The 27,270-nt window shown below is 38.5% G+C and overlaps 6 protein-coding genes across 23 annotated transcripts in view; 3 read left to right on the top strand and 3 right to left on the bottom strand.

Annotated features, from left to right (window-relative positions):
- Positions 1-419: 419 nt before the first annotated feature.
- Positions 420-4,861, top strand: Fsn (F-box synaptic protein). 2 transcript variants are annotated; one of them, XM_076768427.1, is made up of 4 exons: positions 424-948; positions 1,148-1,421; positions 1,501-1,591; positions 1,841-4,861. In XM_076768427.1, the coding sequence occupies exons 1-4, from the start codon at positions 554-556 to the stop codon at positions 1,933-1,935; spliced, it is 855 nt and encodes a 284-aa protein (XP_076624542.1). In that variant the 5' UTR covers positions 424-553; the 3' UTR covers positions 1,936-4,861. The 2 variants fall into 2 exon arrangements, with proteins under 2 accessions (XP_076624543.1, XP_076624542.1); XM_076768428.1 differs by lacking the exon at positions 1,501-1,591 and having other exon boundaries at positions 420-948.
- Positions 4,862-4,946: 85 nt separating this feature from the next.
- Positions 4,947-9,102, bottom strand: LOC143343481 (transmembrane protein 164). 4 transcript variants are annotated; one of them, XR_013079970.1, is made up of 6 exons: positions 8,574-9,102; positions 8,383-8,499; positions 8,232-8,310; positions 7,863-7,963; positions 7,456-7,796; positions 4,947-7,352 (listed from the first exon to the last, which is right to left on the bottom strand). XR_013079970.1 is itself a non-coding variant. In XM_076768426.1 (5 exons), exons 1-5 carry the CDS (start codon positions 8,889-8,891, stop codon positions 7,512-7,514), a joined length of 900 nt encoding a protein of 299 aa, XP_076624541.1. In that variant the 5' UTR covers positions 8,892-9,102; the 3' UTR covers positions 4,950-7,511. The 4 variants fall into 4 exon arrangements, 1 of the variants encoding a protein (XP_076624541.1); XR_013079971.1 differs by having other exon boundaries at positions 4,947-7,339; XR_013079969.1 differs by having other exon boundaries at positions 4,950-5,808; positions 7,232-7,796.
- Positions 9,103-9,277: 175 nt separating this feature from the next.
- Positions 9,278-12,196, top strand: LOC143343201 (nucleolar protein 16). The gene is made up of 4 exons (XM_076767840.1): positions 9,278-9,451; positions 11,105-11,266; positions 11,362-11,686; positions 11,758-12,196. Exons 2-4 carry the CDS (start codon positions 11,166-11,168, stop codon positions 11,881-11,883), a joined length of 552 nt encoding a protein of 183 aa, XP_076623955.1. The 5' UTR covers positions 9,278-9,451; positions 11,105-11,165; the 3' UTR covers positions 11,884-12,196.
- LOC143343200 (uncharacterized) lies at positions 12,125-14,137 on the bottom strand. Its single transcript, XM_076767839.1, has 4 exons — positions 13,497-14,137; positions 13,069-13,255; positions 12,813-12,994; positions 12,125-12,741 (listed from the first exon to the last, which is right to left on the bottom strand). Exons 1-4 carry the CDS (start codon positions 13,632-13,634, stop codon positions 12,541-12,543), a joined length of 708 nt encoding a protein of 235 aa, XP_076623954.1. The 5' UTR covers positions 13,635-14,137; the 3' UTR covers positions 12,125-12,540.
- A 3,067-nt stretch (positions 14,138-17,204) lies between these two features.
- Positions 17,205-27,127, top strand: Lztr1 (Leucine zipper like transcription regulator 1). Of its 4 annotated transcripts, none has more exons than XM_076769368.1 (10): positions 17,205-18,116; positions 18,560-18,868; positions 18,963-19,077; positions 19,142-19,308; positions 19,365-19,926; positions 19,982-20,432; positions 20,502-20,680; positions 20,761-21,045; positions 21,157-21,339; positions 26,738-27,127. In XM_076769368.1, the coding sequence occupies exons 1-9, from the start codon at positions 18,010-18,012 to the stop codon at positions 21,274-21,276; spliced, it is 2,295 nt and encodes a 764-aa protein (XP_076625483.1). In that variant the 5' UTR covers positions 17,205-18,009; the 3' UTR covers positions 21,277-21,339; positions 26,738-27,127. The 4 variants fall into 4 exon arrangements, with proteins under 4 accessions (XP_076625483.1, XP_076625484.1, XP_076625485.1 ...); XM_076769370.1 differs by having other exon boundaries at positions 17,206-18,116; positions 18,229-18,868; positions 26,738-27,126; XM_076769369.1 differs by lacking the exon at positions 26,738-27,127 and having other exon boundaries at positions 20,761-21,008; positions 21,080-21,914.
- Positions 21,916-27,270, bottom strand: part of LOC143343937 (pleckstrin homology domain-containing family G member 5) — a 95,590-nt gene continuing 90,235 nt past the window's right edge. For 5 of the 11 annotated variants that reach the window (XM_076769361.1, XM_076769362.1, XM_076769352.1 and 2 more), the window contains 10 exons: positions 26,498-26,643; positions 26,035-26,346; positions 25,813-25,962; positions 25,414-25,674; positions 25,096-25,347; positions 24,811-25,025; positions 24,538-24,726; positions 24,225-24,454; positions 22,955-23,778; positions 21,916-22,663 (listed from right to left, as the gene is read on the bottom strand). In XM_076769361.1, coding sequence (XP_076625476.1) covers positions 23,534-23,778; positions 24,225-24,454; positions 24,538-24,726; positions 24,811-25,025; positions 25,096-25,347; positions 25,414-25,674; positions 25,813-25,962; positions 26,035-26,346; positions 26,498-26,643 — 2,000 coding nt within the window. In that variant the 3' untranslated portion in view covers positions 21,916-22,663; positions 22,955-23,533. The remainder of the gene's footprint in view (positions 22,664-22,954; positions 23,779-24,224; positions 24,455-24,537; positions 24,727-24,810; positions 25,026-25,095; positions 25,348-25,413; positions 25,675-25,812; positions 25,963-26,034; positions 26,347-26,497; positions 26,644-27,270) is intronic. The other 6 variants (XM_076769356.1, XM_076769359.1, XM_076769360.1 and 3 more) reach the window with 6 other exon arrangements.

Genomic DNA, 27,270 nt, shown 5'->3' with positions numbered 1-27,270 from the left:
ATAATGACGAAATTAACATCTAACTAGAATCATCCTTGTACAAAACTATTTTACGACAGAAAGTTCATTGGTCAGGGTTAGGTCTGGGTTAGGCTAGTAACATTTCCAGTATATTTCTTTGTTCAATATCATTGTATATTTTTTATTATAGATTCTTTAACTGCAGAACTGTAATTGTTATACATAATAACTTGTGTATCGAATCTGGACTTATTTGAGTCATACTGCCTCGCCATTTTAATTCTGGACAAAGCACAAAAAGTTCCTATTCCGAGTTACAAGTATTACACTATAAAACTCACTAAGCAGTTAGCCATTTTGTATTCCCCTTTACTTCCTATCTTTACATTTTGTCAAACAATTATACAATTAATTGAATTGTCGAATATTTCTATTGTTTACACTGTCATTTGAATAAACATGAGGGATAATAGACGACATTAACTTAAATAATAACATTATCTAGCACTTTCGCGCGGTAACTAGAAGTTGTTGGTACAACCAGAAGGGGAAGCGTTTACAATGCCGTACTCCCCTCAAATGGAACGAATTCATGTCGCTCATTGACACCGTGCAGTGTGTGTGTGTTTTTGTGTGTGTGTGTGTGTATGTTTTGCTCGTTTACTGGGTCAGAACCGGCAAAATGGGCGATATAGCACTCCGAGCATCTGATCTAGTTTTAGAAGTGATTTTTTCTTATTTAGATCTAAACACGTTGAGAAACTGCTCGATGGTGTGCAAACGATGGAACAAATTCTTGAACTACGAGAATAATGGGGCGTGGAGGATGCACTGCATACGAAAGTTGGCCCAGGAGGCCCTTAGTTCCGATTTATTGTCATCGGTGCCCACCTACAAATCTAAGCTTCGTGCGTTTTATCACGCATGGAACCCTCGTGATCGTTCCCGAAACATTTACATTAAACCGAACGGATTCACCCTGCACAGGTAGATTTCCAAATACAATTTTTAACGAGCGTCGATTATTGCGTACTTTTGTCAAGCGATGTAAATAAATCTAATACTGCGCGTGATTATTACTCAGTTACGACGGTATTATGATCGAATAGCGAGAGATGAACGAAATAATTTCTCTATATTGATAACTGATGAATTAATACTTCCATATCTGGTGACTATGTTACAGAAATCCTGTTGCACAAAGTACAGACGCTTGTAGAGGTAAAATTGGTTTCCGACACGGTCGTCATGCCTGGGAAGTCATTTGGGAAGGACCTCTGGGTACAGTAGCAGTTATAGGAATAGCAACCAAGGAAGCACCATTGTTATGCCATGGGTATGTAGCGTTGCTGGGTTCTAATGAGCATTCGTGGGGATGGAATCTAGTGGACAATCACCTATTACACAATGGGGATGTGCAAGGGAATTATCCATTACTTAATAATGCCCCCAAGTACCAGGTATGTTATATTCTCAAAAGGAATGCACAGAATATTGTGGTAAATGTACCTTAAGGTGTAAAAATTTTATAATTAACAGGTTGGGGAAAGAATTAGGGTAATATTAGATTGTGATGATAACACATTATCTTTTGAAAAAAATTACGAATTTTTGGGAGTGGCATTTAGAGGTATTGTATTTCAATATTTGGTACATTTTAGTTTTAAATAATTCAGCTATAGTAAAGCTTTAAGTTAAATGGTAGCTATGAATTTTTAATTGAAATTTTAGCATCAGTATACGTTATGATAATTTAAAGTATTTGTTTAAATGTACAAAACCTACAAAGTAACAGACTTTAAAACTTCAGCTTTATTTTTTTCTTTGTAAACGTAAAGTTAATATTTCGACGATGTTAATGACAAAATTGAACACATAGGGTTGCCAGACAAAAGATTATATCCATCCGTATCCGCTGTATATGGAAACACAGAGGTATCTATGGTGTACTTAGGACCTCCTCTAGATGGCTAACACTTTACTTCCAGTAGAGACGTGTTTTTGAAGGCTTGTTCAGGAATGTACAATGAAATCTCAATGCAGATTCTCTGCATTGTACCAGAATGTCTACTATGAAGTAGAACTAGCGCGCACTAATGAACTGTATGATACTCTTTACAAAGGATGTGTGCCTGTTCATTCAGTCAATACATTGTAAATAGTATTAGCATTCCATTTAAACTGATAAATCCGTAATAGGGCTTTATACAGTGTGAACAGTTGTAAGTTACTCAACTAGCAGAACACGAATAAATTTCACTTAAAATTGTGCATCTTCTAATAGCTAGCATCGAGAAAGAACTGTATGTTTGATACTAAATTTTTTCGGTTATTACGAACTTCACCGACGCCGCGATCGATTTCAGCAGCCTCGATGCATTTCGGAGGAGAATGGTCGTTGAATGCGATGAAACAAACAATATCTATCGCCATTTTGAACGGTGACGATCGAACGATTCAAAATAAATTGCATTCGACTATTTTCTTTTCCTTCCGACGCGCTGCAAGGCCGTTGAAATCGAAAATAGCGTCGGTAAAGTGCATAATTACCATTTTTCCCATTTGTATTTCACGATCGAAAGTACCTTTGTACAAAAGAGTTGAGTGGCGTATTACTGATTTCAGGATAATCGTGTAAAAAGTTTTCGGTTAGATAATTTTTACGATAAAGTTCCTCCGCGTCCGTACGAACGCGTGTCAGATTACTTTCATTTCGACGCTTCTCCGAGTCATGTAGATTTACTTTAAGTTAACGTGCATGTACATAGAAATAAGGATTGTCCGATTCTTTACTCTTCCATACAGTATTGATAGTCGAGTCCTTGTATAAATACATGCTTTCTATGTGTAAATCTTCTGCCAAAGATGTGGCGATTCCAACTTGTTTACAAGATAGTCACACGTGGCACATAGATTACTTTGACGAACATCAACGAGTCTGCCATTAATATTAAACTCATTTTTCTTATTCTCATTTAGTTCGCATAATTTCGTGGTAATTATAAAGGGAGTATCTGTGATTCGTCGTATTTTACTAGTGTGCTCACTTTGTGTACAATATCTGTGTAGGTGTTTGCTTATTTTTATCTTTGTCAGATCTGTTGAAGAAGGAATCTCTGAGAAAAGAGGACTGAACCCCATTTTTACAAAAACCAATTACGCTTTTTTTTTCTTTAATTTATTATAGGTATTTATACACGTCCTAGATTAAATCCTATTTCTAAGTAGCGAAATCGTTGAACGAATGAAGAGTAACATTTCATTAAACAGTATACAGGGTGTTCCACTTAAAGTGTTCATAGCTGTGTTTCGTTTTTCCCAATTGTATAAAGGAACTTCTCCAATTGTAAATTGCGACGAAAACTCGAATCAATTCGTATAATGATTATTACGACTGTTCGTGTTTCTTTTCAGATAGAATTGATTTTGCTCGCATTATTTTTCGAAGCGTATCGAAAGAGCAAGTAGATGATGGTAGAGTGAAACTAGTACCTGTGAAACGTCATCTACACGATGTCAAGAGTTTCTTCTTGTTTTAGTTGCATTATCGTGTAATATAGCTTTCTCTGTCAACCCTTTGCACTCGGCTGTCCCAAATTTAAGAACAAATTACTATTGCACGATTTTTCACCTCTTTACAGCCATCTAACAAATAAAGTTTACAACAAAAATTGATACGAAGATCACCTAGGGTTTTATAGATAGGAACACATATTACACGATATTTTTACTCGACGTATTACTCGATTTAGGCAAATAAATGTTGGTAGGCGAACAGAGTCTCCGAGTGTAAGGGGTTAGATTTTGTTTACAAGAATAATTAAGTATTTAATATCGTGGTGCAAAGTATGGGCGGCCACTATTGTGGTACCTGCACAACCGATCATATTTAACGCGAACAACTTTTTAATTCATTAAACGCGTTTCGTATCGTAAGGAAATCTTTAAAATTGTACATCATATCCCGCGAAGTCTGTACCTATAGATAACGATGTTATCGGTAAGGTGAACAATGAAAGATCCATTGTCCGTTCATCAGATGTAAACGGAAGTAATGCTGCTATTGGCTGACAGACATCGATTGTTTCTGTTCGATCTTTATTGCCGTCCTTTGTTTCCTGTTTATATCTGGTGCATCGACTCCGATGAACGGACAGTGGATACGGATAAATACAATCGTTTATAATGTACATATTCATCATCGTCGTTGTGTTCGTTAAGTGTAGCCTTCGCGCGTTGGCGTCCTTCCACAAACTTTTGTACAGAATCGTGTACATAGCGATCAAGAACGTCACGATGAGTAAAATAAATAAAACCTTGTTGCATGCGTGTCGAATGACGAATCATCTGCATAAATAGAAAATATTACGGGTCGCGGACTGATTTAGAATTTTTACCTTTTTCGATTGACCACGAAAACGAGCCAGGTCTCTGTGGAAAACTTAGGCGCGGATACGCTCATAAACAAACGTTCGTGCCGTGGACTTATTACGAACTAGCAATGATTGCTCGTGGAGTGTAGTGGTGCTTTATTACGATTCTTTCGATGTAATCTCGATATGCAGCTACGATACACGATGATATAGCAATTAAGTATTACAATGTAATCAACGTCGACCCCTCGTCTATGGAAACGTAGACGTACATGCAAAACAATTCGAACCATCGGTGGGTAAACGCATCATTTTGTAAATACACGTTATTTGAACGCGCATATAGGTGATCATGCTACCACCTGCGAAACCATTCTGTACAAAACGTTTAGGGGAACGTCGAGTTAGTCGGGATACGATTAAGCATGGAACACCGGTATACTTGCACGTATATCAGAACTACGACTGTTTTAAAGAAAGAAGTGTACATCGCTCTGTAAATAAATTATTTTATTTTAATGCTTTAATGTTTGTATCGTTGCATACCACTGGCGTTTGTTCCATTGGTTTGTATCTGGATAAGGGACAAGATAACAAGGGATTTTCATCGACTGTTTATTTACACGTGAATATTAAGTTACAAATATTTTCCCGTCTTGCATTCGCGTTTGACATACAATTCACATTTTATGCTTCCAAAGTTGTACTCGACCGCTACCACTATGGAAACAGTACCCCTTGCAGCTTAGAAAAATATAACAATCGCGATCTGTTATACGCCTCGTCAACAATCCCTCCATTATCATGCAAATTCTAAATCAGGAACGATTCGAAATCACGATGATCTGACGAATATTTCATTATCAGATCTTAGATTCGAAATCGAACATATCAACTGGACACTACGAAAATAACTTTCCCTATATGATAGTAAACGATCAGTAAAGAGATAGGAACATATAAATTTGATTTTGAATTCGATTTTCATAAAATTAAATAAGTCTGGAGTTTGGTTTCATTATTGCAAATCTCTTTGGATATCTCTGGCAAGATAACGCTACTACAATTCTAAAAAGTCAAGTATATGTATACACAAACGCACACAATCCTTTTTGTACACAGTACGTATAATGTGTGTTAATTTGCTAAGTCTGCCATAAGACAGTGGTCTGAAACACTTATAATACATGATAGCACAACGTCCGCTATACAATTCGTTCAAATTTGAGTATACTTTTAATATCATCCGAGTACATGAATCGAGAATATCCTCTTACATAGTTTTGTTTGCATATCTGTTATTCTATGTGCTATGGAAAACAATCAGTGGTAGAAAAGAATTTACTATTGCGTTCTATCGAGGTTCTAAGTAAAACTTTTTTTGAGGCCTTTACAATTCCGTACTCGACGCGAACAATGTCGATCTCTTCTTTACGTCTTTTTGCACTCTCATCGATTACTCTCATCGATTGTACTGCAATAAGGTCTTGAATGTTAGTTTATCGATAGGAAACATTGTTGTGTAAAAAGTGCGCACAATTACAGCTCGAAAATTTGAATGAAATATTTCTGGAACATCCTCGAATGCAAGAATAGTTATAAAAATATAAATCTTCTTTCAAATACAAGTAAAATTCACGTTACTTAAAATGCGAGTGAGTTGAGATTAAACCAGAAATTGTAAAGCAAAAATTTCTTGATTTCTCTTTACGTTTTGCATTATTCTATAGAAACACTATATTTGTATAATTTTTAGAATAGGAAACACGCGTTTGAAACCCGTTTTTTAGCTTGACGAGCAGCACATTAATTTGTCTTACTTTCATTATTTTCTCGATGTAAAAAAATATATATTTCATCGAATTAAATTTCTGGCAGTCAGTGTTAAAACCCATCGGCGTAATTTCATGAATTATTTTAATTGTTTTTCAACCATTAACTACGTAGAATTTATTACGTAACCGCGAGGATAAGTATCTCGTTATGTGCACACTGTTGACACAATCTTACATAATTCCAAAACGAATAAAGTGACGTGATTTCGCGACTTCGACCTTCTCCTTATCAACTTATTCGTAGTTTAATCTATATCACATTCAAATACAGTTGATCTTTACGTATCACATTCAACGCTACTTGCTAATAATTAAAAAATTTGTCGAAAATATATACTGTTATTGTATTCGGACAAACTAAGCTTCGCGATAATTGTATATGCACATCCAAGCGTGAGAAGCATTTACATAGATGTACACACGACGTACTTATACGTAATGAGTATTACTTAAAAAACAAAAAATATTATCTGTAGGAACAAGATCACGTTTGTAGGAGATTCTTACACACGTGCAATGGAAATTAGCACAACTTTTAATTATACTTAAACGAAATAAGTATTCCCGCCCACCTAAACTAGCTAAGTAAACACACCTGAATTGGAATGAAGATATAGTGTTTCAATAAGAACTGAGGAAGTAACGATTAAAATAAGATAATAACAAAAAATAATTTCATCTGTTCTGGTGCTGTACCGTTAACACTATTTCTACCGCGGTTTTTTTACACCTTTGATAGAAACAGTGATAAAAAGTGTTGCTTTTAAGTAAGAGACTGTCCCGTGTATATCTAGTAATAAACGCGTTAGGAATTTGTTTCACGAGATTACCAATGTCTCGTAGTGTAAAACGTCCAACAAGGCAACGATTGAGACTTGCTGGGTAATTGGAAAAATATGCTACGCCGCGAAAGTACCATCGAGCTAATGCTCGTGTTAGGTACTTATTACGATTCGTTTGCAATTTATAAATCCCTACTTATTACGACAATTTGCCCTACACGGTTCTTGTCCACTATACCCGAGGATACAGTGTAAAAAATAAATGACGAATATCATTCACCTGAAAGAAACCTGCATTTCTTACAGCAGGGCTGCCAAACTCGTGGCCCGTTAGACCGGTAGTGGGAGTAGTACTGCGATGGCGGGGAGTTAGTTCAACAGCCTTGCCCTAGAGGTGGCATCTGTTCAATTACAGATGCAAATACAAACGCAAAACGTCTTGCGTTCGTACGGTTATTAGCATCTAAACACGTTTGTTTTTTCCCTTAACTGTTAAGTACTTACTTAATTGCAGCAAAGTGTTCATAGAGATTAGCATTGTATTACGAAGTACATTGGACTTAGTTCACGCGCGTATGTCCATTCCCTGAGACGTTTGTATCTTCGCGTAATTTCTCGTTACATTCGTATTTACTTTTCTTTTTCGGAAGTATACACTCGAGCGAGGGTTTTACTTTGGTCGGTAGGAACCTTGTTAGAAAGAAATCGGACGCATAGCACAGTGACTTGCATAATATCGGGCAGAGTAGTCCTTGATGGACTATCGTCCACAGTCGATAATTTTGTCCTGCGAATGGATCCAAAACAGCCGCGCACAACATGTGACTGAGATTCACTTGTATGGGCTACAAGATAAAATATCGTGTTACGATTAAATGTAACGGATGGTGGGGCGATGAGATGCAACATACCCAAGCAATAGCTTGAAGAATCCAGAAATGATACACTAAATTCAGTCCATAACTGAAAATGCACCAGCTCATGTCCGATAGAGGCTCGATATTATAAACACCTATATGTACAAACACGACAGAAATATTTCGAAAAATTCGAACGATATGAAAAAAATGATCGAACAGAACAAGGGGTAGGGGGTGAACTTCTCGTGGTGCACATCGGGTAACGCTAATGACGAAGAGGTTATGTTTTAACCCAATACATATAACAAAAAAGTGAATGAATTGTGGAAAGGTCATGCAGGCTGCAAAGTCTAATGGATTGGGCTGAATTAAAATAACTTAGAGGAAATCAAAATGTCATTTAAAGATGATTATAACTACCTCCAAGTCTCAGTAAATAATATGGGATTACTACCATCAAGCCATGCTGAATGTAGTATAGAGCTTTGTCAGCAAATATCTGGAACAATTTATCCAAATGTGAATGCAGACCATTGAAACAGTTTCTTATCAACAAACGACATTGACTTACATTTCTAGACTGAATCTCTGGGAATAAGTATGCTAAAACTGGTCCATTCATGAAATTTAAATGTATCCTAAAGATTGCTGTTACTGTTGGGCTGGGTTCAGCAGCCAATAAGTACAGCTGTGTTACAGAAAAAGCAGCAATGATAAATAATTGGGTATGTCTGTTAGAGAACTTGTATCTAACAAATGTACCTGCACTGCTGTTATTATGTGACAGGGATTACAAATATATACAAATGTTCTGCTGGTAAGTTTAAAACCTAATTCCATTCCCAATACTAGTGACATAATAATCAACAATACTCTTCTGCCAACACGATCATGATCTACGTACGATACCCGAGGTGGTAGTCTAATTCGTTTGTAACCCCAAACAAGAAGACTTATTATGAATATAGATACCAGCGATGTTTCGATTATCCTTCGTTTTGGGCTCAAGTAGTATGCACATTCTGGCCCTGAGTTACGCGGTATGGAGGCATTGACACCGTCGTATGCCCATTCGAACATCGTTGACAGTTATGCTTGTACAATTACAACGAAGAAAACTATTATAATCTTTGGTTTAGACTCCGTTTAACATTCACACTACTTATAACGATTAATTTGGAACTTTTAAACTTCTACGACTCCTCTGAATTTATTCTCAAACAGTAATGATATATATTTATTAAATAAAAATTTAATGTTTGGACCGATAATCTATTTACAACGAAAGTGAGCCGAGTGTGGCGCCAGGCCACTTGCGAAGAAAAACCCCCTATGCGTTCTAGGGTATTTAGGTTAAGTATAGTTTCTAGTTATAGGATAGTTAGTTTTAAGATTATTAGCTGGTAAACCTAGTTTCACCTAAATTTATTTTTAACAAGGTAAGGAATAGATAAAGTGGAACAAAATGTTAAAAAGATCATGCATCAAATTGTAAGGGGATCCTCGTAAGAAGGCTTTAATCTTCATAATGGTTTTAATGGGTCGATGATCAAGAATGACTAGCTTATGGTCACTGGTGACCAACAGTGAGGTGGACATCAAAGTCAACGGTCCAGTGAAGATCCAGAAATGGTCAAGAGGTGGGTCCAATCGAAATAGTTTCTTTCTAGACAAGACAGTCTTGTTGCTAGAAAGAGTCATTAGATCCCTTAGAATACAAAGTAATCACGAGACAATCGTACGTTAGCTAGTCCCTTTGGGATTATGAGAATTGAACAGGACTTCTACACGTTGCACGAGGAATCCCATATGATTTTAACAATGGCCAGTGGCTCAGCTAGATTATAATATTTTGATGCTGTTTTGTTGATTCAAATAATTAGATATCGAGGCAATATATTGCATTGTATTTATTAAACGAATAGAGATCTTAGGCTTACAAAGAAAGACATATTTGTAATTTGCACGTTTCCTTCGACAAGTACATGGTTTAACATCGCGTCAAGCATAATACACATTAACTTAAAATTATATGTACTTCAGTCTAATTAATAAACAGTGTCTAAAGCTTATTATTATAACTACAGTAGGGTCTACATAGTAACTGCATTCTTGTCCACTGAAACGTCCGTTTATTTTATCCATGATACTTCCTAAGCATAAGTTAAAGAAGTGTGACCCATTGATGACCCATTATAACGCTCAAGTTTGCGTGGAATAGTTCGTTATTTTCAACGATAGATGGCGCTCATTTTTCGACCTCAAACCCCCTGGTGCTAAAACGCCCAAGTTTGTCGTGGAATAGTTTGTTACCTTCAACGCTAGATGGCGCTTATTTATCGACCTCAAGCCCCCTGGTGCTAAAACGCCCAAGTTTGTCGTGAAATAGTTCGTTTTCTTCGACGCTAGATGGCGCCTATTTCTCTATCTCGAGAAATAGTTGTGGTGCCATCTTGCGTTGGAGAAAACGTACTATTTCCCGACAAACTTGGACGTTTTTCCACCAGAGGGTTCGAGGTAGAGAAATAGGCGCCATCTAACGTCAAAGATAGCGAACTATTTCACGACAAACTTGGACGTTTTCCCACCAGGTTTTTTTACATCGTAGTTTTGGAAAAAGAATTTTTTTCTCGAAAATGCGTAGGATTTCAGGGTATGTTTATTCACCAAAAATGATTGTAATCGATCCCCACAACTAAAAATATTTTTTTCAGAATGATTTGAAATTTTTTAATTTCGTCGGTAAAGTCCACCTCATTAAAATTCGTAAAAATAGCAAAGTTATAGCCTGTTGGAAATTTTGACACCCTCGAGATTCCAAATCGTATGCCGTAGACGGGAGGTCGGATTTCAGTTGTTAAGAGCGAGAAGGCAAATGTGAGCCTTCCTCTCTCGACTCCCACGAGACAATGGACGATGAATATTTGAAATTGATACACACGAAATCGTAAATAAATTCAATACCTGGTTTCATCTGATACATTTTACGTGATTTATTAAGTATCAGTTCGGTTTGAATGAAAAATATATTATACATGTTAGTACAGTGTTTATAAAATCAAATTGAAGTAAATTAATGTAAAAGAATTAAATTAGAGTTCAAATAAATGTTCAAATAAATGTAACGTTATGTATATCTTATTTGCCATAATATTGCATTTGTAGCCTGAGATTATATCAATCTAGGGATTTGTTTCGATATAGGGAAACACTATTAAGTTGGTACTTAATTTATAACCCCATCTTACCCGTCCATTGCATAGTATATTCATGTTAATACCTACCTCTGTCAGTTTGAATGTAGGAATAAGACAACTGTATTCGAAAAACACGTGGTAATTTAGAACTATCAAAATGACGAAAGTCAGAAAAGTGAAACGCAAGAAGAAGTTTCGCATGAGCGTAAATCGCAAGCGATTACGAAATAAATTAAGAAAATTACCAACAGTACAATGGTAAATATTATAAACAGAAAGCAATTATCATGCTTTGATTTTTGTTAATACTTTCCATAAATGGAAAACTGAAAATGAAACTGATTTATCTGCAGTCCTCAAATAGAACAATCATGGGAGATATCATTGTCCACTCGTACAAATTTAAAACAAATGGGTTTGGTATATGATCCAAATGAGGCATTGAAAATTCCAAATATTAAAAAGGAGCTCATTAAAGAGGCAAAACAAAAAATAGCAGACCTTGAAGATGTGTCAGATGATGAAGAGGAAAACATGGACATAACATGTGTGAAAAATCATATAGTTAAAGAACTTGAAGCAGAGGCAAAAGCTCCAAGAAGAAGGATGTTCAGGCTACCAAATAGTCAAGTACAATTTCTAACCTATTTAATGGACAAGTATGAGGAAGATTATAAGGTAGTGTTTTCACTTTAAATTAATTTATTGTATAATTGACAACATCTCTTACTGCTACATCAATTATGTAGGCTATGGCACGAGACAAGAAGAATTATAACCAATTAACATGGAAACAAATACGTGCTAAGATTAAAATATTTAAGGGTATTCCTGAGCAATATAATGAGTATCTTCAGAACAAAAGTATGCAATAATAATTATTTTCCCATATTTAATTAAGATATATTTCAAGTATTTGATTGTATATAAAACATTAAAATATAGAATATACAAGTGTTGTTATTTAAGTAAATACAAGAACAGTAGAAAAAAAAGATTGAAACACTATTTTTTTTAAAGTAAAACAAGACATTTTTACATTACTATACATTGATAATCATCAAAATATATACTTCCATATGTATAACTTCTGAACATTTACCATTTTGTATACCAATTACAAAAACCAGTGTAGTATAATGTATTTTATATTATGCATAATTAAAATAAAAAATATGACAGTATTTACTATAGCCTTGTAAGTGAAATAAATAATTTATTAAATAAATATATACGTTAAAGAAACCAGTATAAAAGTACAACAAAGAGGATTGCAAATATACTATACTGAGCAATACTTAAAAAATTGTACATGTTTATTTATAGTTTTTTTTTTAATGCTTGAATTATTTTCTTAAAAAGTTCATATTGGACAAATTGTTTATAATCATTTCAATTTATCGAAAAATTGAGAACAGTGTGTTGCATTAGACATACTGTTTTTCATACTTCATTCTCTTACCCATCTATTTCCTTTTTTTTACATATAAAGTATTTTTCAACAAATTAAATAAACAATTAAGAAATTATCTTTAAGTTGCCATAGAGAATATTTTTTTCCTAACTGCATCTACAGATGCATGGTGCCAGGTACATTCAGTTGTTTCTGCTGGCTCCTCTGGCAGAGGTCTTGTTTGACATCCAATTAGTTCTACTTTGTGCTTATGAGGAGAGATACTTAACAAATCTAAAGCTTTCTTAACTTCTTCTGGCCTCAGAGCATTAGGGCAATCCTAATTTCATATACAAAAAAGTTAAATATCACATTGATGATTGTGTGACCCCTCTACTCAATGACATTTACCTGTTTATTGGCAATTACTAAAATTGGTACATTATCCATTCTTGCATCTCCTACCAACTCTTTAAGAACAGAAGCAGCCAAAGATAATTTATCTGCATCTGATGCATCTACTACAAACAACAAAAGGTCTGTGTCTTGTAGAAAAGCAGTCCAATATTTTCTACTGGCATCTGCACCCCCAACTAGCAAAAAAATTGTATTCATCTTTATATCCATGTTAGTTTTTGATGAACCAATAACCAAAGAATATACATACTATCCCAGACATTATATGAATATGACCCATGTTTTATTCTATATACAGAAGAACCCTGTGTTGACTTTGGAGGAACAGTGTAAGACTTTTCATCTCCATTTGCAACACATATCTGATTTATAATTGAAGTTTTTCCAGCTCCTTCTAAACCCAATAGAAGCACTCTTTTTTCATGGCTGTTATCAACCTATAAAGGTACAGTGACAGTGACCCATAGAAAATTTGTGTTCTATTACATGTTATTAAAATCTTTTCTTATTTTTGAAGAATAATTAAGAGAAATTTCATATCAATCTGAACATCAATGAATCGAAGTTGTTGACTATTTAAAATTGATCACTAATAGAATAAAAATGTACGGAGAAATTTCTAACCGCTATACGAGAGAAATCGCTTAAAATTGTTTTGAACAAGATTGAAATTCTAACCTTGGATACTTCTTCAAAACCCTCGTCTATTGTCAGAAGTTCTCGCTTTTTCCAATATCGATACGCGATGTAAGTACCGATACAGGCACTGCCGATCCAAAGGATCTTTGGACTGTTTCGAAATACATTTCGTACCATTGCTACTCATAAATCGTCCTGCTTAAGAAAACACTGAAAGTGGACCGCTTTCTCGCCTTCGATTCCGCGTGTAGCACGTTATAGCACGCGTAAACACTTCACCGTGTGACATACACCTTACATCATTATAGAGATACGTATATATGTAAATACAAGGTTCGTAGGGTTCAATCAAGGAAATATTTGCATACTCAGAAAATTGCAACAGTTTATAGTAAAATCTCTTTTCAAAACACCAACATTTCTTTTGTGTGTTAATTTGGTACTACTGATAAGATAAAATTTGGTAAGAAAATCGATTTCCCACAGCGCCCATTTAATTTATCTAATATGCAGGATACTTAATATAAGTTATGGTATATTGCTTTTTTGGAAACATGAACGACGACAAAATACACGTCTACTACATATTTTATACTTTGTGTACGTTATTGTGGGCTTTTTAGCAGCATACCGTAAACAGGCCAGAATGAAAATGACAGCCTCTTCATCTTTATTAGTGGAATGGTATTATTAACTAAACACATTAAATACTGTGGATTTTGCTCTGTTTTGGTTTATAGGAACTACGATTTCGGTGTATTCCTTATTTGTTGGGCCTTAGGCACTGTTTTACGCCGCGTTGCATACATTTGAACGTGGCCTAATGCGAAGAAGACACGTGATACGTATTTCCAACCGGTGTATCTCGTTTCTTTCATTGATTTTTTGTCTCGCTCTGTCTTTCGGACACCCTCGCGTGTGCAATGAATACGAGCGCTTGGCATAGAGAAGCCGCGGTTTACATGTGACGTTTTCGCGTTTCACATGCCTAAGGCAAGAACGAGACGGAAAATGCGCCGTTGGAACCGAAGATAAGCGTGAAATGATATTTACAAGGCATTGATACTTTATCCAGTAAAGATAAACAAAAGTATCTCTGTTATCGTAAACGAAATAGGCAAAAGGCGCTGAATTCTATAATTGTGGGCCAAAATGGCAACGTAACCTCTCTACGCTAAGCGACTACGTTGTTTATCGCGCACGCTGGACGCGCATACAAAAGAGGGAACATCTAACGTCCGAAAGTTAGAGCGAGACGAAGTACGAATCTTTCGTCTCCATTTCTAGTAACTTGGCTAACAGTTGCTTCGACTCGTTCTCGCCTTCACTTGCAAAGAAGTGAAACATGATCGCTCGGGAGCATGTCTCTACGTTCAAAGCTCAGCCTTAATTAATATCGCGTCTGCAATAACGTTGCTTTCTTCGAAGAACGACAGAGGAAGAACGTTTACCGAACTTTACGGCATTCAGACGGTGATCGGGACGAACTATTTTGTTTTTTTCACGATTTAAACATCGTATTTGGTAGCGAAAAAAAATGAACGATAACTTTATACTTAAAAAACCTGCGATTTCCATACAGCAGAAACTAGATATCTTGCGTAAATTGAACAGTGGTGAATCTGTAGTTAAAGTAGCTGGTGAATATTGCCTTCACCCCACCACCGTTCGTCGTATTCGGCGAAACGGATTGACTGTTCACGGTCCCGGCGGCGAGAGCGATCAAATCCAAAAGAAGAAGCTGCGAGAATCGATCGAAGAATTAGAAATATATCTTCACGCGTGGCTCGTGGAACGAAATGCATCGGGAAAACCGATCACTGACCTGTTACTGCAAGAACAGGCGCGACACGTGGCGGGTCAATTTATAGAAGGAAACGAATTTGAAGCCTCTACTGAGTGGCTGGCGAAATTCAAGAATCGCTACTACATCCACGTAGACGAGATTCGTGACGAAAAACCAACGGTTATTGATGACTTTGCGTCATCGTTTACTCGCAAAATAGTAGAGGGGGATATACAATGCGACGACCTATACAACATGGCCGAAACTAGTTTGATGTGGAAGGCAATACCCACCGAAATTTTGGTCCATGACAATGAAATAAACATCGAAGGCGAAAAATTGAAGAAAGACCGTGTAACTATAGGTTTATGCGCAAACGCAACAGGTACACACAAGCTGAGACCATTGTTAATACATAAATTCGAAGATCTAAGTGCGCTGCACAATGCGGAGAATCCGTTGGTAGTGTTATATAATACGCGGAAAAGCATTTGTATGAACCAGTCGATATTTAAAGACTGGTACGAGAATCACTTCAAGCCTGTCGTAAGAAAACGACAGTCTGAGAGCGGTACAAGTAGAAAAGTTGTTCTCTTGCTGGACAGTTGTTGGTGGTATAAGATAGATCCGTCCGAACAACTAGATGATGACTATTTCAAAATCATGTTCTTACCTCCTAACACCACTTCGATTTTGCAGCCTATAAATCAAGGAGTTGTTGCAAAGACTAAAATGTCTTTTCGTCATAAACTACTGCAACAAGTTCTTTCTTATCCTGGCGGGATACAGGAGTTCTATCAAAAATACAGTATCGAGGATTGCATTAAATTCCTCTACGAGGCGTGGACAGACACGAGCGCCATAAGCATATTTAACGCCTGGAGAGGAATTGTTCGGTGTATCCCATGGGTTAAGCCAATCACAGAAGAGACTACCGATCCATTGGAACCACAATTGGAAGACGTGATCGGTACTATACTTGGCGAAGAACTCTCCAATGAAAGGATTAGAGAATTCTTATCCAACTGCGAGGAAGCAGAGAACAACTTTTCCGAAGAAGAGTCGGAGGAAGTTAACGAAGAAGAAGAAGAACAAGAGATCCACGAACCGAAAGTGGGCGAAAACATCGACATTAAAGAAGAATTTTATGTAGAACAATGCGTGAACGCAATGGAGGAGGGACGAGAAGATCTGCAGGAAGACGCGCAAAGAAAAGAATTGAAGGCAGCCTTTAATGTTTTGACTAAGTACGCGGAACAAGAGGCCTGGTTCGTTCAAGTAACGATTGCAAATTTGCAAAAGCATTTTCTGGACAGAACAAATGATGTCTAGCATGCGAAGGATAGCATGCCCCGGGTGCATCGGGGACACCTGATTCCACTTTCTCACATTATGCCAGATCACACGTATGTACGTGAGCTCGTCGAGTTTCGGAGAATCAACAAAGGAAAACTGACACGTGTCCTCTTTCTCGATTCTCCGAAGCTGTCCGAAGTAATTTCAGACCATCTCGTGGGAATCGAGAGAGGAAGGCTCACATTTGCCTTCTCGCTCTTGAACACCTGAAATCTGACCTCAAGTTTTGTAAAATTTTTTTAAGGAAATACACGTTTTAAGACTCCCTGATCATATCTCTTTTTTGTTATTCCTATGTATGAGCGTACATATGTATATTATTAATACGATTTTTCAAAACCAAAATCACTGCTGTCCACTTCTGATATATCTGACAACAAAAAGAATATGCAAAAATCCACTATTTTTAGGGAAGGAATTTTAGGAAGGACCTCTTAGCTGGATCGAGGTGTCACACACTTTTTTTTACATAAATGAAATACAGTAGTTCCATATACACTTGTCTTAAAATAAGTGAGGCTATGTTTTTCTCCCTAGAGTGTACTGTTTTTCATTTTTAGTCCCTCTAACTAGATTCTCCTCCATTTCGCTTAGACCTTCGCAAGGTAAGAGTGACTCGAAAATAGTGGGGAGCGTATCAAGTTTTTAGCGCTTTATTTAAACCAAACTTTCAACGAATATGTATTTTCTTAGAACACATGATCTCAGGATTTAATTCTTAACTCTATGTATGAATACAACTGTGATATCGTTACCCAAGATTAATTTTAAGCCAGTCTTTATCAGTCTTTATCAAAAGAAACCTTTGTAATTAAATGATCAATTTAAGAATTAAACCATTGTGGGCCTAATGGGCGATATCTAATTAATAAATAACAATCTGTTCGTTATATCGTCGGCTTAAAAGTTTAAATAATGTTATTTAGTGTTTCATTTGCACGAAACTTGAAAATTGTTAAGAAAGAATTGCGTTGGCGTGACATATTCCTCTGAAATGGCAGAAGTAAATTATGTCCGGTGTATGCGTGTACGTGTACAGTATTAATTATAATTGAAGAAACAATGTCAGTGCAAATTGACTATGATAATTGTGTGCAAACCATTAAATAAACAATTTTATTTAATTCCATGAAGTTACTTTTATAGTCCATCGTACCCCACCCGATCGATGGGACCACACATGTTTTTGATCAGTTCTGTGGTCGGTGACTGGTTTACCTGGTTTTTGATTACCGTGAAAATCAATTTTTTGATATTTCGGTATCAAATTGACAATTTGAGACCTTTGAATACTTTCTTTCGCATAACGAGTTTTACAAATTCGTAAATGCCGAGGAGTGATCGAGTCACGAGCTTGTAGGTTAATCATGATCTTCGTAAAGTAACTAGTTTCCATTAAAATAATTGAAAATGGACAACGTTGCAACTGCAGAATGTTTGACCCTTGATTTTGGCCCTTTTGAAACCGTTCATCGTTGGCAACGTATGCCAGAATGCGATGAATTCGTCGGTGCAAGGTAATAAGGATCGATTAATTCTGCAATGTAGAATATAATATCTATTCTCATAGATTCAATTTTTCCCTGATTCTTCATAATGTCATTTGTGCAAACGATAATTTTGTTACAGCATTTTAATTCCAATAAACGTGCATCAGTGTTTTGGTTGTGACCAGCATATTCCAGTTTCTTTATTTATTTTGTAACTTTGTGTTTTGAAGACAGTTGATTTGTGATTGTGAATTGAAAGTTGTAAATAAATGATAATAAGTAACCTGTAGAATTTTTCATTGTCACCAATATTATTCTTGTATATTAAGTTATAAACAGTAGTTACATTCATGAGTAATTAAAGTTATCCTCTTTTTATCCTTTTGTTTCCTCTTGCATTTAATGTGATATTAGAAAGTGTTTTGTAAGTGTATTACTCCAAATTTTACCATACATTGTATTATACACAGGCGTAGCAAACACACTGTTGTAGCATATGAAGATGCAATATATGTTTTTGGCGGTGATAATGGTAGAAGAATGTTGAATGATTTGTTGAGATTTGATGTGAAAGAGAAATCCTGGGGACGTGCATTGGTAGCTGGAGCTCCTCCTGCTCCACGTTATCATCATTCTGCAGTTGTGCATGATTCTTCTATGTTTGTATTTGGTGGTTATACCGGTGATATACATTCCAATTCGAACCTCACCAATAAGAATGACTTGATCGAGTACCGGTTCCAAACTTGCCAATGGACAGAGTGGAAATTTATTGGGAAGTATGTTTGATTTACTTGATTTCCTTAATTTGCCTTTAACCATTTGTTCTTTTGGTTGCCAAGTACACAATATATATTTTATATCTCTTTGCAGAACACCTGTAGCTAGGTCCGCGCATGGAGCCGCTGTATATGACAATAAGTTATGGATATTCGCAGGTTATGATGGAAATGTAAGATTAAACGATATGTGGACAATATCATTGTTGGTAAGTCGATATATCGTCGTTGAAACGAAGTACAGATTATAAATTTCTTTCTAATCGCTTCCAGCCTGGGGAGCCAAGGGTCTGGGAGGAAGTTGTTCAGTCCGGGGATTGCCCGCCGACGTGTTGCAATTTTCCTGTCGCGGTAGCCCGCGAATCCATGTTCGTATTCAGCGGTCAGAGCGGAGCGAAGATCACCAATAGCCTTTTTCAATTTCATTTTCGAGAAAAAAGGTTAGTGCTTCAACCATTAACGTTATATCGCAGTTGTACAAAGTAAATCTCGTTAGATGGACGCGTATTTCAACGGAGCACATACTTCACGGTGCTCCGCCACCGCCTGCACGTCGATACGGTCACACAATGGTCAGCTTCGACAGGCATCTTTATGTCTTTGGCGGCGCGGCCGATTCCACGTTACCCAATGATCTCCATTGTTACGATCTTGATACGCAAACGTGGAATATTATATTGCCGTCGGCGAATAGTCAGGTTCCATCCGGTCGTTTGTTCCACGCGGCGGCGGTTATTGGTGAGGCGATGTTTATTTTCGGTGGAACGGTCGATAATAACGTACGATCAGGCGAAACGTATCGGTTTCAATTCTCATCTTACCCAAAGTGTACGTTGCACGATGATTTTGGGAGATTGTTGAGGGGTCGTCTTTTCTGCGACGTAGAGTTCATAGTAGGGGACATGGAAACGAAAATACCCGCTCACATAGCTATGGTAGCGGCTAGATCGCAATTTCTCAGAGCTCGAATTATACAGGCACGAGAGAAGCGAGACAAACACTTGGAAGACACGTTTGGGACTGTCGACGTACCGATAAAAGATCAACCGTTGTTAGAGGTAAATAAATTAACGAGAGCTTTTTGACCCGAATTATCAAGTTGCACCTTTAAAGGTGAGGCTGACGGACGCGGTGCCAGAAGCTTTCGAAATGGTTTTAAACTATATCTACACCGATCGCATCGATCCAACAAAGAGGAGCGAAGATGGATCGAGCAGTCGCGTCGAAGATCCTCTGAGCAATCGAATCGTTCTTCTTATGATGGACGTGTATCGTTTGGCGGTGCAATTCAATATGAAACGCTTGGAGCAACTCTGCGTCCATTATCTGAAGGCAACCATTAGCCACGCAAATGTTCTCGAGGCATTGCACAACGCCGCTCAGTTGAAACTGGACTTCATAAAGGAGTTCTGTTTGAGTTTCGTCGTGAAAGGGAGCAACTACAATCAAATTGTAATGAGCCAAGAGTTCGAAACTCTGGACCAACCTCTGATGGTAAAAATTATTAGGAGGCGTCAGATGCCACAGGCGAGAAACTTTTCGAAGCAGTACGACTTCGGTACAGGTGCGTTTCCTGAACGTTGTGTCGAATAAACAATCAATATCTGGTTAATTTTTCGTTCGGTGACTTCAGGAACGACGCTCGAGCAAGATATGGAGGCGTTTTTGAAAAGCGTCGGCAGAGAATTCTGCGATATAACGTTGATGTTAGATGGGGTGCCGATTCCGGCCCATAAAGCGATACTTGCGGCTCGATGTAGCTACTTCGAGGGAATGTTCCGTTCCTTTATGCCAGAAAACAATACAGTGAACGTAAGCAATTTATTTATTAAGGTATTATCCGTTCCTGGTAATCGAGCACACTGCAATGCAACGCTTGTTATTTCTGACAGATACAAATAGGCGAAATGATACCGTCTTCGGAATCATTCGACTCCTTGTTGAGGTACATTTACCACGCAGATGTCTCCATGCCACCCGAAGACTCTTTGTATTTATTTACTGCCCCGGTTTTTTACGGTTTCACGAACAATCGATTGCAAACCTTTTGCAAACAGAATCTCGAAATGAACGTAACCTTTGAGAACGTTATACAAATTTTGGAAGCTGCGGATAGAATGCAAGCTGCCGATATAAAGAAGTATGCGTTGGATCTCATCGTGCACCATTTTACAGAGGTACATATTACACTAACATTTTATGTCGCAACAGGTTCAGGCGTTAGGAATGCTTTATCACCGAATCAAAGACGTTTCTTCTATCGCGAACATAACCTCATCTGCGTACAGGTCGCGAGACTTCCGAGGTTAAAGCAACTGAGTCGAGAGCTTTTGTTGGACATCATCGAGGCCCTAGCCGACGAACGCAGTGAAGCTCGAACGTGTCAGGACATGGCGAACGATTGCTGACGGATTTTTGCCTCGCACCGTTGTCCCATTATATGGGATTCCCCATCGCCCTCCAGCTGTCAAGTAAGTGTGCAGTACAGTATCCTAACAACTTTTAATATTTTCTACCTCACGGGGCAAGGGTACATGGTAGACGAATGTCTGAAAAATTTGAAGCATCGGCCGCGTATGTAAATATGTTAAAAGAACTTGTAACGTCCGTCTTCTATGATGGGTTTGGTAACGCTGTCCTAAAGTCTTCATTGTTGAATGGTCTAGTAGATTTAAATAGGTAAATGTATTCGTGAACTGTCGAAAATTTGTATAGTTTATCATTTGATATTAAGCATATATTTAAACTGTGAATTTGATATTACGATACGAACTAGCGAACCAGTGTTTAGAGGTTAAACTAGTTAGAATAAGCATTGAATGAGTTCTTTTTTGTTTGAAATTTTTCTACGTATAATATTATCTTGTCGATGCTAGAGATCCTGTATAATATAAAAAAAAAAAATTATTCGTGTTATAAAATTATTAATAAAATGTTGTATAGAAGAATTGTTAACTTTTACTATACGAATGTGTACTATTGTTTAGAAGATAGTACTTACCTTTAGTCAAAACGAGAAGTACGATTAAGGAGAGAAATACAAATCGTTAATAAATTATGTACTATATTTTGACCTTGATCGCGAATGATCGTACATATACGTACAATCGATATCTTTTATGATAGTTAACACGTTTAAGCTTAATGCAAGCTGCGCAAATTTTAGGGTCGAAAGAAATCTTACATGAGGAGCTCGTATAAAATCATTGCTCTTGTTTTCTTTCTACGTATTGTTGTCTCTAGTTGGGTGACGTTCATCGACGGCCCGATTCTTCAGTTCAGTCTCTCGAACAAAATATTGCGAAATCGAATTTGTACTTAAAGTAAACGTTTCTCTCCCGCTTAAAACGCTTCTCGTATCCACCCACGCTTGGAATCTCATTTTATCGAAGCTTGTTGTACGAGGGATTAGCGAAACTGTTTCTTCTACGAAAAATTGTGACTCCCTAACGTGCGTCCATCCGCCTAAACGATCGCGCTCTGGCGTTATCATTAAATCACGAACTCGCTTTTTAGTTTAAAATTTTCACTAGAGGCATCTTAACTCCAACTATTATAGTCATCTAAACTTAAATCACGATAAATAGTCATAATTGTAATTACACTATGTAGGCCTGTTTTTTCTTTTGTTCATCGCTTACAATTCTAAATGAACTAGGGTAATATTGAACGCGACTGTCCCAACAGACACGTAATTAATTACAAAATGAGATCTAGAAGTTACACGGCTAAGTAAATAAGTTACAATGATACGGTCATGGTACAAACTTCACGTTGATTTCGAATGGCCCCAATCTGAAACAGAGTCGTGCGTAAGATGGCGTACGATCTATAAAATTGGCAAGAAAGCCCTTACAGAATTCATTCGTTTTAGTCAACGCAATTTCTGATGCCAAAGGGTTATTGAACTATTAATCTTTGTCTTCTTGTTCTTTGGTATAGGTTTGCTCGAAAGAGTATTTAATAGCTCTGTATTGTCACTTATTGACGAACTTATGAGATTATTTAAGTACTTCTGTAAAGAGTTTCCTTCCAATCTTAGGATTCACCGCTATTGGCAGGGTGAATAGGACGTTCTTGGCTCACCGATTGTAAAATTGCTCGATTCATATTGTAGGCACAGGGAGTACGAGACGTTCACCTACTCAAGTTGAATCCTTTCGTATCGTTTGTAACCGTTTCTGATCCTGCATGAAAGTGTGTGCAGCACTTGCATATAGACAACAGAAAGCAATATCTTGTTTCTAAACCCAACGTGTGTCACGTACACCCTTATCAAATGCGAGTGGTCCGTAGCAATTTACCTTTTCGGTAGGTTACTCTTGTGTGCCAACTCTTGTCATTTCTAAAAAAATGTACCAAACGATAGAAAACCGGCGTCTTGGTTCGACGTAACACAACACCAAGTTAATTGACTCGTAGGAAAAAGCAATGCAGGGTGTTCCATGAGAGATTAGAAAGATTTCTCGTCTTTACTGGTTTTACGGAGAACCAGTGGCAAAGGAAACTTTATCCAGAGGTCTGCTTGGAAGGTTACTATTAGAATGTCTCACAAAACACTCCGCATCTGAATCGTCCTATCGCGTTTGTCGCTGGAGCGTCTCAATGTTTGGGCGTAGCTCTCGCCTGTTACCAGATTAACGTCGGAAATAGAAGATTGAAATCTCAGATGAAATCGTTAACCTTTTCTTCGGCGATGCTGCTCGTCGATGGCATCCTGTGCGAAGGTTCCAGCCTCCTTCTTCTTTCCTCGATGGCATCTGCGTCCAGGTTCATCGTGGGCTGCATTGTCTGCGTCACAGACGTGCTTATGTGTCTTGTTTTAACGAGAGGTGGATTTCGCGATTGCGGGATCGCGAACGCTCTTCTTAGAGCCCCTCTCGGGGGTGACGGCGGCGGATAGGAGATACCTAATGGTATATTTTAGGTCAGCAAACACCAACGTGTTACTGTAATTGCATCTTGCTAACATGAAGCCGTGCAATTTTGTTCACAACAGCATTTTAAATATCATTTACTATATCAAGGTATGGTATCTTAAGCTAAAAGTTATCGAAAGTATCTCTATCGATCTTAGGTGTCTTGGTAGAGTTTCCATCGAATATTTTTTTTGGAGGATTGGGATTGGTGGGGCTACATTTATTAACAGGTTGAGTGCAGCGACAAGAGGAAGCTTTTGCTGGCGATCGACGTTTATCGGTACCAGTGGTACGCTTCTGTTTGGCGGCCGCGGCGCTCAACCTATCTAGCAACTCTGTCAAGCATGCACAGTGCCGTTTTTGCTGGTGGTTTATTGTCATAACAAGCCTCTAGAGGGTAACAGTGGAAGAAGATATAGTCCCGCGTGGGTAATTGCTACCTCGGTGCCCTGGTGAAAGCAAAGTGTCCTTGCTCTTTGTTATTTGGGGTACGATTAGAAGTGAGTTTGGCGGTGTCGGTGATACGGTTGACGTTTGTGGCGAAGTAGCTAGAGTCAAGTTTGGTAGCGATTGGCCCAAGCTAGAATATGCCGGCACTTGGACGCTCAGTGTGTTGGGCGTCGGCGACTTACTCAGCAGATATCGTCTATTATCAAATTTGTTAGAACTAGAATAATGTACAAACGTTTGGTCAGATTGATATTTACAACGTGTTTCCGGTTCGATGTTCGATGTTCGTGCCGCGGTTACCTTATTTGTAGGGGTCTGTGATTGTGTCCAGAACTCTCACCGCCTTCCTCGGACGAGACGCTCGAGGCGCGCGGCAGTTCGCTGGTCTCTACGCTAACGTTTCTGCTTTGATTGTAACTGGGCAGGAAGCTGCTGCTTCCCGGTGACATGCCCTCCATCTCGATACTTCCGCTGGAAGTTGTTTCGCGACTTTTATTAGAGATAGTTCTAGTGTTCTTTCACTACTGGCCTCTCTAGACACTAGACTAACTGATACAAGCGATCGCGACACACCTGTGACTGTGGGCGAGGCTGCTGACACGCGACGCCCTGCTACTTCCTCGCGGCGTTTTTAGAATCGTCTCGCATTCCTCGCCCTCGAAATCAACATCCCCTAGTAAAGTGCTAGGCTGTCGACTGACCGTTGCCAGATGCAAGGGATTACCGAGCGGCGGTACCTTCATCAGCGCGAACTGTTGTTGAGCCTTTCTTATGGATTCCATCCACGACTACAAAAGGACACGTTAACGTTTCCTCGAGAACTAGCCACGGAATCGGCTCGAAATTTAAGACTAAGACCTTGGCCAATTTCGATTCCCCAGCGCTGAGAACCAGAGCAGCCGACGCCGCCCCGTACTCATTCAGATAGATCAATCCTAAGCTGGTCGGTTCCTTGAGCTCGTGGATGCGGATGCGATCGATCACGTACGGCTGTCTAATAATCTTCAAACCACCCCCGACGGTTCCAGTCAGCCCGCTGGACGAGGTTTTCTTGGTAGATGGTTTGCAGATCAATAGCATGTCCGTCAGCAGCAGCACGTGCACCTCCATCTGAGAAATAAATCAAGTCTCGAGCCCAGTTGCTCCATAGTTGTTTTTTACTAGTTCGCGAATCACCTTGCTGCTAGCTGCGTCCCTCAGTTTCAAGTCTCCGTCGCGGAGAAGCACTCTGAGCGTGTCTTTCGGGCAACCTGGCATCGGCACCGTAGTAATGTCGAACGTGCTGTGATTCTTAATTAGTTTCTCTAATTCTTCGTCCCGGGACTCGACCACGTCGTAGCTCTCTATGCGACACGCTGCACTGGCCAACCGCGCTGTCTCCTCGCTCCTCCTTAAAGCGGCGTTCACGGACGCCACGAAGTCGTCTACAGATTTGATCTGCAACATTTAGGTGTACCAAGGCTTTAAACGTTGGCGAACATTGGATAGGGCTGGTCAATGATCGAAGTTCTACTGTATAGCCTCGCTTCTTGCGACAATATGCGTTAGGGATACTTGCAACGAAGAGATTCTCACCATGTGCGTCAACTCTGCCCGTTGTTCCTCGTTCTCCGTGTTCTTGTGAACAGCTTTCAGGAGGAGGGAGTACTTAGTCAGTCTCTGCATAGGCTTCACCAATATGTCGAGCAGTTTCAGTCGATTGCAGTCCTTTTGAGTCTCGCACCACTGGTGAACAAGTGTTCTGGTTAAACTCTGAATTGGATCGTTCCTTTCCTGGTGACTTTTTAACCCACTTACCACCAGATAGACCGTGAACAATTGATTATCGTTCAGCCGGTCCCTGCAGTACTGCTGACACCTGCTTTGCTCGGCACAGTATCTGGTGTAGGGCGCGAACGTTTGCTCGAACGTCTCGAAACCCTGCAGAAGGTGACCAGGATCGAGCGGCTGTCCAGTGGACCTCGATGTGTTCACCATCGCCAGGACATGCTCGGTCAAGAAGTAGCGATTGGCGGCGTAGATTTCAGGGATGTTGCTGAACAGCTTGGTCCTGTCGACCTCGGTCAGGATATTCGAGGCCTGCAGGCTGCAGAGGCACGCCATGAAGAGCTAGAATCCATGAAAAAGCAGTGACACACCCGTACTAGTTTCTGAACGTTACTATTTTATTTTATTTTTTTTTTAAGGAAGAAAGGTCCAATTAAAGTTGATGAAACGAATGCCCAGCGTTTGCAGGCAAATATTTGGGGGAAGTTCTTACGTCTGTGACGACCTTCAGTGTCTTAATGTACGCTACTTCTGTTTGAGCTAACTCCCACAAAGCAGTCTGTTGCTGCTGCTGCCTCTCCGAAAGTTGGTCCGAGTTGTAGACAATATCGCGCCAGTCGTCTTCTAAGTTGTACAAGGCTGCAACGAAATGAAGTTTACAATAGCGTGATCCGTCCGCGAAGCGATGGAGGCAATTTAGATTATTAATGAAAATTTCTGCTTTCATTTCCAGCTCGAAACGAGCCAGGACAACGAACCAACGACGGCCAGGTTAACACAAAACCGCAACTATGTGTTCACAAACGGCTCTTGAACTCTACTCAAAAGACCGTAAACTATTTTTATAGCAGAGAAGCAACTTTGCACCGGCGATTATCGATGTTATAAATATGTATATTTAAAAGTTTTATAAAGTAAAATAATTTATTGGATATTAATATAAATTTGTTGTACAGAAGCTACCGGTGTTTTTATTATAATTGTTAAGCGATGGGTTCCTTTAATTCCTCTAGATCGAGGGGAAAAGTCTTTGGACTCTTTGTGTGTCTATTATTATGGCTATCGCCACTGTTCTCTCTGGGGCCAGCTCAATTTGAGCACAGAGGGCGATTTTGTATGCAAGACACTGGTGATTCCAAGGGCTTCCCCTTGATTGCCCATGATTCAAGTTAGGCCATAGTGTGGTATTTATTTCATTTCCAAATTGGGAAATTGATCGATATTTGCTTTGCGGCGATAGTCTGTGATCAGTTTTTGATATTGCTA

The sequence above is a fragment of the Colletes latitarsis genome, chromosome 7 (genome assembly GCF_051014445.1).
Source record: "Colletes latitarsis isolate SP2378_abdomen chromosome 7, iyColLati1, whole genome shotgun sequence".
In the NCBI taxonomy this organism is placed as follows: Eukaryota; Metazoa; Arthropoda; class Insecta; order Hymenoptera; family Colletidae; genus Colletes; species Colletes latitarsis.
Note: the sequence above shows the minus strand (reverse complement) of the source record. Positions and strands in the feature narration are given on the sequence as shown.